The sequence below is a fragment of the Anolis sagrei genome, chromosome Y, assembly GCF_037176765.1.
Source record: "Anolis sagrei isolate rAnoSag1 chromosome Y, rAnoSag1.mat, whole genome shotgun sequence".
Lineage (NCBI taxonomy): Eukaryota > Metazoa > Chordata > Lepidosauria > Squamata > Dactyloidae > Anolis > Anolis sagrei.
In genome coordinates this window covers 66,954,043-66,966,354 of record NC_090035.1, presented here as the reverse complement: position 1 = coordinate 66,966,354, position 12,312 = coordinate 66,954,043, and the positions used below count along the sequence as shown (strand labels likewise).

General features: G+C 40.6%; 1 protein-coding gene across 1 annotated transcript in view; it reads left to right on the top strand.

Moving 5' to 3' along the window:
- Positions 1–12,312, top strand: part of LOC137095491 (sialic acid-binding Ig-like lectin 8) — a 32,303-nt gene that overhangs the window by 14,657 nt on the left and 5,334 nt on the right. Inside the window, exon 5 of the mRNA XM_067462226.1 lies at positions 579–687. Within this exon, the coding sequence (XP_067318327.1) occupies positions 579–687 (109 nt within the window). The remainder of the gene's footprint in view (positions 1–578; positions 688–12,312) is intronic.

The window sequence follows — 12,312 nt, the reverse complement described above, 5'->3', positions numbered from 1 at the left end:
TTCAACAATGAGTCTAGGATCACCCCCAAGCTGCGAACCTGTGTCTTCAGGGGGAGTGCAACCCCGTCGAACACAGGCTGTAACCCTATACCCTGTTCGGCCTTTTGACTGACCAGGAGTACCTCTGTCTTGTCTGGATTCAATTTCAATTTGTTCGCCCTCACCCAGACTGACACAACAGCCAAGCACCGGTTCAGGACCTGTACAGCCTCCTTAGTGACAGGTGGGAAGGAGTGATAGAGCTGAACATCATCCACATACAGAGAACATCTAACCCCCAAATCCACCTTCCGATTTGAGTCAGGAATGAAAAGGAACTATCTGAAATATAAAACCCTAATCCTCATAGGTTCTGCATGGGAGATAACATTTAAACTTTGGACTAAAACTAGAGTGGACTAGCTCACCCCACTGGCTGCTGCTAACTACCCTGCTCCTACTTCTAGGGAATGTGTGGCTTGTGCACCAAATCTCTTTGCTGTACAGTAGGAATAAAACAAGATATATTGGGAGGCTGAGTTGTTAGGAAGGACAAACATTCTGCTCCACTGACCTCTACCATTCCTTCTCATAACTAGCATCAGGGAATCCGACGGAGCCATCGAATGCTGTTTATGCAGTGGTGGGTGCCCTGGCTGTGATTGCGGTCATCGCGTTGATCATTGCAATCATCTTGATTTTCAAAAGGTAAGTAACAATTATTGCTTTTTGTTAATTTCTGGATGGATGGAGAAGCGAGTTGACAATTAAAAGGAGCTGGAACAGGGAGAATATGTGGCAAGAAGGTGAAAAGCATTGTGAGTGAACTGTGATCCTTATGCACATGAACACACACAGTATAGTTTGTTGTTGTTTCCATTTTGCAAGATGATTTTTATGAGCATCCAGCCTGATATAAAAATGGCTGGATCATACTGAGCCAAGCAAATCCCCAATAGTGTCATCTACAGGTAAGGGAGGGGATCCGGCCCCCAAATAAGAATTCTACCCCCTTGAAATGTTCCATCATCAGTTCCCAAATGTCTAGCATTGCAGTAACTGTAAACATCAGCTGAGCCTTTAGAAACTCGGTGCAGTTTTGGTACCCAAAGAAAAAGGGAAGGCAAAATAACTAAGGCAATGAAAACAGCACCTGTATGTTGCAAGTCTGAAAGGTGTTCATTGTCTCAGTCTCCTACAATGATAGAAATGTGCAGTTGAAATGAACTTTTAATTCTTTTGAGTAGGGTGAGCATTTTATAGGAATGTTTACAACATTATGTGAGCCACTTCTCAGAATTTGGAAAAGTCGCTTTCAGGTAGGACAGTGTCAAACGTTTTCCAGACAACATGAATCAACTATGCAAAGTGATCTTTCCAAGCTCTGACAAGTCTTAGGACCTTTCCCAGACATTCATCTTCTCTCAAAGGGCCCTTCCACACAACCATATAACACAGAATATCAAGGCAGGAAAGCCTTGAACTGGAATATATGGCAGTGCGGACTTAGATAACCCAGTTCAAAGCAGATATTGTATGATTTCTTGCCTTGATGACTGGACAATGAGATTGGGCATCGTCCATCGACTGGACAATGAGATTGGACAATGTTTTAACTAGGAGATGAAATCGATTTATGTTTTTATTGTTCTGGTTTTATATTATGTATTAATGTTTTTAAATGTTTTATGATGTTGTTGGGCATTGAATTGTTGCCTCTGTAAACCTCCCTGAGTCGCCTGAGGGCTGAGAAGGGCGGTATACAAATATAGTAAATAAATAAATAACAAATAAATTGATATTCTGGGTTGTATAGCTGGGTGGAAGGGTCCTGAACGGCTACCCACACTTCCCATCTGGTTGTTGTTGTCCTGGCGGGTAAATGGCTGCTTTTTGTGACCATTAATCTCTTTTGCAGACTGATTGCTAGAACCTTCTCAGGCATTGTCTGGGATGAAGATCCAGATAATCTCACCCACCTCTAGTAATAGTTGTGATGTTTACAGTATGACTCTTGTATTCACAGGACCAGTACCCACAGTTTCATTTATCTACTTCCAACAAAGGCATTTTAGGTCCTGTCTTACTATATGATATTATGGCTTAAAGTTTTCATTTCAATAGGGCTTGCTATTATCCATGGTGTTGCATATCCACACAGTATGGGAATGTATCCCCCATGGATATGTATTTGCAAAACCAACATGCATTAGATATATAAACCTCAAAACAGCATGCATCAGATATATAAACCCAATTTTCCTAGTTTCAACAGATCTCACAACCTCTGAGGATGGTTGCCATAGATGCAGGCAAAATGTCAGGAGAGAATGCTTCTAGAACATGGCCATATAGCACAAAAAACCTACAACCCACAGCATGCATTGTTGGGTGATCCATGTGGGGCAGGGCTGCTACTCCTATTTGCTTTTGAACTTCCTAAAGGAATCTAGTGTATCACTTTTGGGAATCAAGATCATGGACCAGGCCAGATATATTTTTGGTTGGGTCCAGAGAAAGCCATCTGGTTCCCTACCAAGATGTTCTTATCATGGTAGAGAACCAGTTTGAGTGTCATTGTTCGATTAACTAAGTGCGAATTTGGGAGGTCCAGGTTTAAGCCACCACTGAGCTCCCAAACACAATCGCTTTGAACCATTCCATGTTTCTCAGCTTTACTTATATCACAGGTTAGATAAAATAGTTTAAAAAATCAATTAGAGATAAAAATGAGGTTTGGGCTCTTGGAAACCCCGACAAGGAGAATCTTGGACAGACGAAACAATGCACTTTTGTTGTTGTATGTCGAAAATGGAATTTTCCAATTAAGCAACCCATATTTTGGGTATTTGCGAAAGGAGATGGGAGTAGAATAAATCTTGAATTGTAAGTATTCCTCAAAATTCCCACAGTTGTCAAGGACTTTCTTGCAAAGGTGAGAAAAACAGTCCATTTATTTGTTCTTGCCCTTTCCCTTGAAATGTACAAATTACAAGATTGTTGTGAACATGCTTTTTTAGGTGGAAGATAGCCTTGACATTACCCTGAGCTCACTGGGAATATGACTATGCCTAATAAATATGTAAAAGTTATGAAAAACGAGGTTGTCGAACATTTAATAAGACGCAAACTCTGAAATTCCCACTAACTGCTTCTGTTCTGTTCCCTATGCTTTGGAAAATCTCTTTTTGGAATTACAGGCTCTAGACCAGGCATGGGCAAACTTCAGCCCTCCAGATGTTTTGGACTTCAACTCCCACCATTCCTAACAGCCAGTAGGCTGTTAGTAATTGTGGGAGTGAAATCCAAAACACCTGGAGGGCTGAAGTTTGCCCATGCCTACTCTACACTCTCCCAGTCAATTTGATAGCAGCAAGTGGAGGGCTTTAGGTAAAAATGACATAGTAGCAGGACAGGCTAGTTGAGGCGAGCTATCAACAGTTCTGCTTGCAGTAGCAAATGGAGTCAAACCCATTTTCTCAAATGTTTATCACATAGATCTTTTATAGACCTAGTGATTGGAATTGGTCTTTGGAGAGAAAGTTCACACAGGGTAGTACAGAGGCACATTGGTGTGAAAACACAAACATCAAAAGCCTTGGGGTGTTGTGCGGTTTCCGGGCCATGTTCTAGCAACATTTTCCCCTGACATTTCGCCGATGCAGGCAAAATGTCAGGAGAAAATGTTGTTAGAACATGGCCAACAGCCCGGAAACCATACAACACCCTGGTGATTCCAGCCATGAAAGCCTTTGACAGGCCCGTAGCCAGGATTTCGTTTCGGGGGGGGGGGGGGGGGGGCTAAAACATTTTCAGGGGGGGTTCAGGGGGGGGCTGAGTTTCGGGGGGGGGGGGGCTGAGTCTGAGTGAAAGAGGGTGTAGCCTAGCAAACCTTTTGTATCATTACCCCAATACCCCCATGCATATGGGAATAAACATAACAGTTTAAATAATGCACCAGTAAGGCCTTTTCGCGAACCACCATGAGAATTGGGGGGGGGGGGGGGGGGCTGAAGCCCTCTGAGTCCCCTCCCCCCCCCCCTCCCCTGGCTACATGCCTGGCCTTTGACAATACATCAACAGCATACATCTATGAGCTAGATTTATAACTGTTTCATATGGGACATCCTATTTTTGAGAGCTTGGAGCCTATATCCTATGTCACTTGAACAATGTGGGTCACACTCTCTGAGCATTTGACTATGGCAGTCAGACCTCATTGCAACCTAAGGATCTTCTATGGGGACCACATTGCTGCTGCCTCTGGACAGCAGAGACTGTTTAAGCAGCACTGTGACCTTTTTCTCTTCTGATTAAGAGCATGTTTTCTGGGTTCTCTTAAGAGCTGAAATCTCACAGAGAGATTTCAGGGGGATTGCTTATTTCTTTTTTTATGTCAGGAGTGACTTGAGAAACTGCAAGTCGCTTCTGGAGTGAGAGAATTGGCCGTCTGCAAGGATATTGCCCAGGGGACGCCTGAATGTTTGATTTTTTTAAACTATCCTTGTGGGAGACTTCTTTCATGTCCCCACATGGGTAGCTAGAGCTGACAGAGGGAGCCCGACCTACTCTCCCCGGATTTGAACTGCTGACCTGTCAGTTAGACTTCCTGCCAGCACAAGGATTTAACCCACTGTGCCACCAGGGGCTCCACTTAGAATCATAGAATTATAGAGCTGGAAGAGACCTCATGGGCCATCCAGTCCTATACCTTGCCAAGAAGCAGGAAAATTGCATTCAAAGCACCCCCAATAGATGGCCATCCAGCCTCTGTTTAAAAGCCTCAAAAGAAGGAGCCTCCACCACACTCCGGGGCAGAGAGTTTCATTGCTGAACAGCTCTCACAATCAGGAAGTTTTTCCTAATGTTCAGATGGAATCTCCTTTCTTGGAGTTTGAAGCCATTGTTCTGCATCCTAGTCTCCAGGGCAGCAGAAAACAAGCTTGTCCCCTCCTCCCTATAACTTCTTGCATGAGACTTGTATAGACACCCTGCTTCTGCCCTGGTTAGCCCTGGTTAGTCTTAAATTGACCTGGAAAGGGGGGGACCTTGCCTTTTATTGCTTTAAGCAAACCTGGCAGCCCTATTTACACCACAGATCCTCAAGGCAGTATATATGGCTCTCCCAATCCTCCTCATAACTTCACAACAATCCTGTAAGGAAGGCCATGCTGGGATTTACTGGCTCCATGGGCACCAAGTGAATGTCATGGCTAAATGTAAATTAGAACTCTGGTGTTTCAAGGGCCAGCCAAACATCTAAAGAAGTATATTACTCCAGTTACAGTAGAGTCTCGCTTATCCAACCTTCGTTCATCCTACGTTCTATATTATCCAACGCAGTCTGCCTTCCACCTGGGTCCACACCTGTTTCAATACATTGCAATGTTTTGGTGCTAAATTCATAAATACAGTAATTACTATGTAACGTTATCATGTATTGAACTGCTCTTTCTGCTGATTTGTTTTAAAACATGATGTTTTGGTGCTTAAGTTGTAAAATCATAACATAATTTGATGTTTAATAAGCTTTTCCCTATTAATCGCTCCTCATTATCCAACATTTTCGCTTATCCAATGTTCTGCCAGCCCGTTTATGTTGGATAAGTGAGACTCTACTGTATCTCATTTATAATCGTAATGTCTTGGACTATGTCTCCCATCATCCCAGCCAACCCAAGCTAAATACTGGAGATATAGACCAACACATCTTGCAGAAGGCTGGTTTATTCCATTAAGCGATGATTTGCCTGTATATATTCTCTCCTTTCTCCTTGAAAAGATTATCTGCACTGTGAATAATCTCTGAGATTTATTTTAAAAGCTTCTCTTCTATTTTATGCAGAAGATAATCTGTCCTTTTTCTCTTAACATTCCATTTTTTACTGTTTCAGTGTTGTTAATATATTCTTCTCTCTCCCTTTTCTTCTTTAATTCAAATATGAAAATTTTTATGAATGCTTCCCTCATATAAGCTTTATTAGTTTCCCATATAGTTAGTTTATCCTTCTCGGGAGTGTTATTAAGTCTGAAAAAAAAATCCCCTTAGTTCATCAGTACACTACCTCGTTGTCTGACAATAACAAATTATTTAATTTCCCAGAGCAAAGTCGGTCTTATTTATAATTGATCAACTTAAATATGCTGTGTTACAATCAATTTCTGCCAAAGCTCCCAAGTAGGCAGCTTGAAAAAAAGAGATATTTCTGAAGCAGGGAGAAATCAGGAAGATAGATCTGGTTTATACGGAGACACGCCGTTGGTTCATTCAGCTTCATATGAAAGTGACTGGTACAGAGGTCTCCTCAAGGTCTCTGACAATGCTCTTTCCAAGTATGAGACTTAAAATACCTATTATTTACTAGTGTGCCTATGGTTAGGGATGAGCAAAATATTGCCCTTGAGATGTTCTTTGATTACAATTCCCATCAGACCTTACCAACACAGCTTATAGTGCAGGTTGACAAGACAGGACCCAATAAAATCTGGAAGGCTGGATGTTCCTCAGCCTTCTGCTAAGGATCGAACCTGCCAGATGTGGGCTGCAAACATGAGCCCAGGCCTTCTTTATACTGGAAATCAGGGCATGCAACATTACAATGTGGTCAAGAAAGCAAAAGTTATTCATTCGCAAGAAAATGCAAGCTAGAATAGACTACAGCAGTTTGCATTTGCCTGAACTTACTGGGAAGAGCAAGATGCTGACCCCCTTTCCCAGTCCCGGCTGATTTAATTGCACAAAAATTACTTTTACAGCAGTTGAAGTAATCTAAGGGGAAATTGGGGCATTTTAACAGTAGATGTAAAAGAGGGAGAACAGAGGATTAACTGGGTCTGTCTTTACCTAAGTAGATCCACTTTCTGCCAACCTAGTTTGAAAACATCCTGGCTGGGAGTCAGCTGCATTAAGATCACTACTGACCGAAGGATCATAAGTTCGAAGCCAGCCCTGGTTGGAGCGATCTTCCGACCAATTTGTGTAGCTTGTTGTCGACCTTTGCAGCCCGAAAGACAAGTTGCATCTGTCAAGTAGGAAATTTATGTGGGGAGGCTAATTTAACTAATTTAACTAATTTACAAGACCATAAAAATCTCCAGCAAGCATGCAAGGAATGAGGAAGTATTTCATCAGTGTCACAAATGGACGCTGAAGCGACAGCTCCCCTAGTGGCCAGAATATCCTCATGAAAAGCTGGATTGTTAAATAGCCTCTGAGTGTCAGTACTAGGTTGTCCAGCAGGTTAAACCACTGAGCTGCTGAACTTACTGACCAAAAGGTCGTCAGTTTGAATCCGGGAAGCGGGGTGAGGTCTTACTGTTAGCCTCAGCTTCTGCCAATCTAGCAGTTCGAAAGCATGCAAATGTGAGTAGATCAATAGGTACTGCTCCGGCGGGAAGGCAATAGCGCTCCATGCAGTCATGCTTGTCACATGACCTAGGAGGCATCTACAGACAACGCTGCCTCTTTGGCTTAGAAATAGAGATGAGCACCACACCTCAGGGTCAGACATGACTAGACTTAATGTCAGGGGAAACCTTTTCACTTGTAGGACAGTTGGAGGGTGCACTCATACTGGTCTCTCCATGTTTCTGTTTGCTAAAAACATGTCTGTATTCCTCTATTAAACAAATATAAATTGAACCCAGGCTTTGGAGACAGAAATCTTGAGATATCTCATTTACCTTTAATAGTTGTACAGAAGAGGGAATGTCAACAATACTTGCTGAAATGCCTTCATCAAAGGTACACTAGCCCTCTCCAGTTTTTACTCTGGCAACCCTAGTCAAATCTAATGTGGAAAAATCATGTGTACCTTTGCATAGACCTCTCGAGGTCTAATAAGATAATAGCCAAATAATATTGAAAACTAATATTGGCTGGTGATTTGGTATCGAAAATCCCAGATCTTAAAAATTATTTTGTCCTACAACTCCCCCAATCACCCTGACCACAAGGAATACTTGGAACAGTAGTCCAAGAAAAACAATTTCTCTGAAGTCTGAAACACATTCCTAATATTAGCTTCTCTAAGGAATAGCTTTCCTTCATCACCAAAGTTATCCTTCCCTTATTCATATATTTGTGAATCAATCCAAAATCCAAGTTTGCTTATTTTTCTTTTGATGTAATAATGATTGGCTCATAGAACAGCCTCCCCGATTTGTCATTTGGTAACATATTCAAATGCCTGAGGCTTAAATCAATGTGTTCTTTGACTAACTAATATATTCTTAGATTGCTTTCAAAAAGTCTGCTGTTTATTCTTCATTTATCACACTATTTAACCCATGACTGTTTGTTTGCATGCATAGAATCAGACCTGTAACTAAAGAGAGAAACACATCAACAAGAAAAGGGAGAACAGCTCCTTATGCAAGGCTCAGCCATGCCATGTAGTAAACATATAACTTGCACATGGAAAGCTGACATACCCTTCAAAGAAAATCACAGCTCCATAGGGATTATAACCAGGATTCCAATGAGTCTTGTTCTAAAACTAACCTCTACACGACACAGGCATCTGGTCTTGCCCATATTCTGTCCTTCATTTCTTCACAGAATATGAAGAAGCTTGTGTTTCCTGACAAAGTAGGGTTGGAAGAGTTGGATGAGAACAGGGGTGCTGAGGTCTCCTGTTTTCAGAGGTTTCCCAAGTGAAAACTGAAGGGAGCTTATTGTTGCATGCCTTCAAGTTATATCTACCTTATGGCAACCCCAAAGGAAACCTATTGTGGAGTTGTTCTTGTGGGGAAAGTCTTCAGAGTGAGCTTGTAAATGCCTTATTTAGGGATGAGAGTGTATGACTTGATTATTCAGTGGGTTTCTTGGGCCAAGAAGGGTTTTGAACCCTAGTCACCAACACTTAAACCAGTACATCTAAAGTCAGAGACAGATCTTTCCACTGATCTGTTTGCTTACAGATACCTTTATAAAGTAGGCCTGCATAAGGCACCAGATCCTGTTTGATCTTGGAAACCAAGCAAGATCAGTCCTGGTTAGTTTTGGGTGGGAAACAAGCAATGAACACTAGGATATCAGGTGTTATAGACCACAGCTTCTTAAAAATGTGGGTTCTGGCCCCAATGTTGCTCAATGTTGGGGGTCCCCAAGAAATTAGCAACAGGATAAAGTTTCTGAATGCCACCCATTCACACAAATCTGTTAGCAACAATGGCTAGTGTTTGCAGTGCAATTTTGCAGAAAATGCTTCAGTTGTAATAATAATAAACCTTTATTTATACCCCACTACCATCTCCCGCAGGACTCGATGCGGCTTACAAGAGGCCGAGCCCAAATACATCATAAAACATAACAACAACAAACAACAATAAATAACTCATAACAAAGCAAAACAATACAATAATGAAATGACACATTTTAAAAACATGTAGCAGGGCCAAATGTAAGGATTAAAATTTAAAAATGCTGGGCATGTTCAAGGGAAATAGGATAGATATTTTAGGGATAGGTGGGCGTGCAGACAGTTCTAGTCTCTCGTAAAGTGCATTTAGGACATATTGCTTAGGATTTCTTAGCATCCTATTCCACAAAAAGGAAAATCAGCCTGTGTAGTAAGTCTTGGAAATGCTGATTTATTGTTAGTCAATTTTTGTTTTTTAATATTTATGTATATTATTTATTTATTTATTTCTGGTATTTCTATCCTGTTCCTTTTCAGCCCCCAAAGGGGGGCTCAGGACGGCTTACATTTGGCAGCAATTTGATGCAACTACATATAACACAACAATATAATAACATTCACACCTAACTGGAGCAGGGAAGAGCTCCTTGCCCCACCCCAGCCATTCCACAGATATATATAAACCCATTGTCCTAATTCCAACAGACCTCTACCTCTGAGGATGCTTGCCATAGATGCAGGCGAAACGTCAGGAGAAATGCCTCTAGAACATGGCTCTATAGCCCGAAAAAACCCACAAGAACCTAATATAATAACAATTAAAACAATAAGTAAAACATTCATTAAAACAGTATATATATGTATATATACATATATACATATATACCTGGGATCACATCAAAATATCTCAGCCAGAAATATTTTTGGGAAAAGTGGGGAAAGTTTAAGAAGCCCTGCTATAAGACTATATCCCAGGGGAAGGAACTGCCAAAACCACCTCTGGGTATTACTTGCCTAAGAAAACTCTTTATGGAGTTACCAGAAATCGACAAGTGACTTGAAGGCACAGACATTTCTACTAAATGTTTGACCCATTGTGGGTTTTTATTCTTGTGGGAATAAAAATCCATAATTGTCTAAATTATCATTGTATTCATGTGGAAAACATGGTGGAAGTACTATAGATCACTCCATATAGTGCAGTGGTTCCCAACCTTTTTTTGACCAGGGACCACTCTCCAACATTAGTACCAAAAGGCTTATGAATTGGGTTTTGGTCAACTTTGGATTTGGTTTGGTTATTTGGGATGCTGATTAAGAAAATTGCATTGGATAGACCACATCAGCTCTAGTTTCTGATAAAGAACATATGCCATTCAGTAATCATCATATAATGGTGAGACTGTGGACCATATTCTAGTTCTTGCAGACCACTGGCAACAAGAGAGAGTTGCCTTGACTAATATTTTACAACTCTCCTGATAGTATTACTTGCATTGCATAACTGCCCTTATGGATTATGCTGCTTTTAGACTTTCTAGCTAGGTCTGAATTCAGATTGCTGTTGTAAACCCTCATTCCGATAATTTTAGGAACTGTGGATTCTGTTCAAGTCTAGAAGCAAAAAAGAAATCATTTATGCCTGATCAGGTCCTTCAAAATAATCATTTATAAACTTTTCAAATTGCATATTTAAACATAATAGTTCCTCCCCATCTTATTTCTTTGAAGCAATCACAATTATACATCAGATATATCTGCACCACATCCTTTTTATTGCCAGTTTTGAATTCTATTCATTTTGCTTGCACCTTTGAAGTCTCAAAATCATATCCTCATGTATTACATGTTTAGAGGATGTGCAATGTTAATTCTAAAAGGTGCCCAAAGCAGTACTGTTCATTGATAAACATTATTTCTATTAAACAAGCAAATAACTTTTCCAGGTGTTCTGGAAAATATTCTCCAGATTCTTCAGGTAAGCTTCTTTATTCTGTTTTCTCCCTTTTTTGTCTGTCTAATCTATTGTCTAAATTATCATTGTATTCTTCTGATGATACCATCTGTCTCCTGCTTTGTTACTGACACTTTTAACTAGTTCTGAAACCAAAACTTTCAAATGATACTTTTCAGCACCTGTACTTCTACTAACTCTCTGTCAACTAACGTTCCTTTTTTGCCATTAATGTGTAACATCCAGAGAAAATCATACTGGGAATAAATCTCTTTGATGCCCATCTGCATTATGTGCATAGGATCCAAATGCAGCGTACTGTCCTTGGTTCCATTTTTGTCTTGGGTTTTGTCTGGTTTTGAAAACAAAAAAGCAAGTCTGTGTAATTTCCCCTCACCCTTACTAGTGCATGCTTCCTACATTATGATCTTTTATTAAAACCTAGACAATCTCATCTCTCTTGGTATGTGAAGATGTAGAACATTGCTTCTTACGTTCAGAATTGAATGTAAGAGAGAGATATCTCTTGGAGGAAACAATGTCTGGAAAGGTTCTTCTATCAAGGGAAGAAGTCTAGGGCAACTGCTTTTGTTTTGGGTTTTTTAAAGGATTAGAACACATATGTAGCCTATTCACCAGTGTTTCTCAACCTTCCTAATGCCACGAATCCTTAAAACAGTTCCTCATGTTGTGGTGACCGCCAAAGATAAAATTATTTTCGTTGCTGCTTCATAACTGTCATTTTGCTATTGTTATGAATTGTAATGTAAATATCTGATATGCAGGATGTATTTTCATTCACTGGATGAAATTTAGCACAAATACCTGATATGCCCAAATTTGAATACTGGTGGGGTTGGGGGTGGGGGTGATTTTGTCATTTGGGTGTTGTAGTTGCTGGGATTTATAGTTAATCTACAATCAAAGAGCATTCTGAACTCCATCAATAATGGAATTGAACCAAACTTGGCACACAGAACTCCCATGACCAACACTGAAAAGGGTTTGATGGGCATTGGCCTTGGGTTTTGAAGTTGTAGTTCACTTACATCCAGAGAGCACTGTGGACTCAAATAATGAAGGGTCTGGACCAAACTTGGCATGAATACTCGATATGCTCAAATGTGAACACTAGTGGAATTTGAGGAAAATAAAGCTTGACATTTGGGAGTTGTAGTGGCTGGGATTTATAGTTCCTCTACAATCAAAGAGCATTCTGAATCTCACCAATGATAG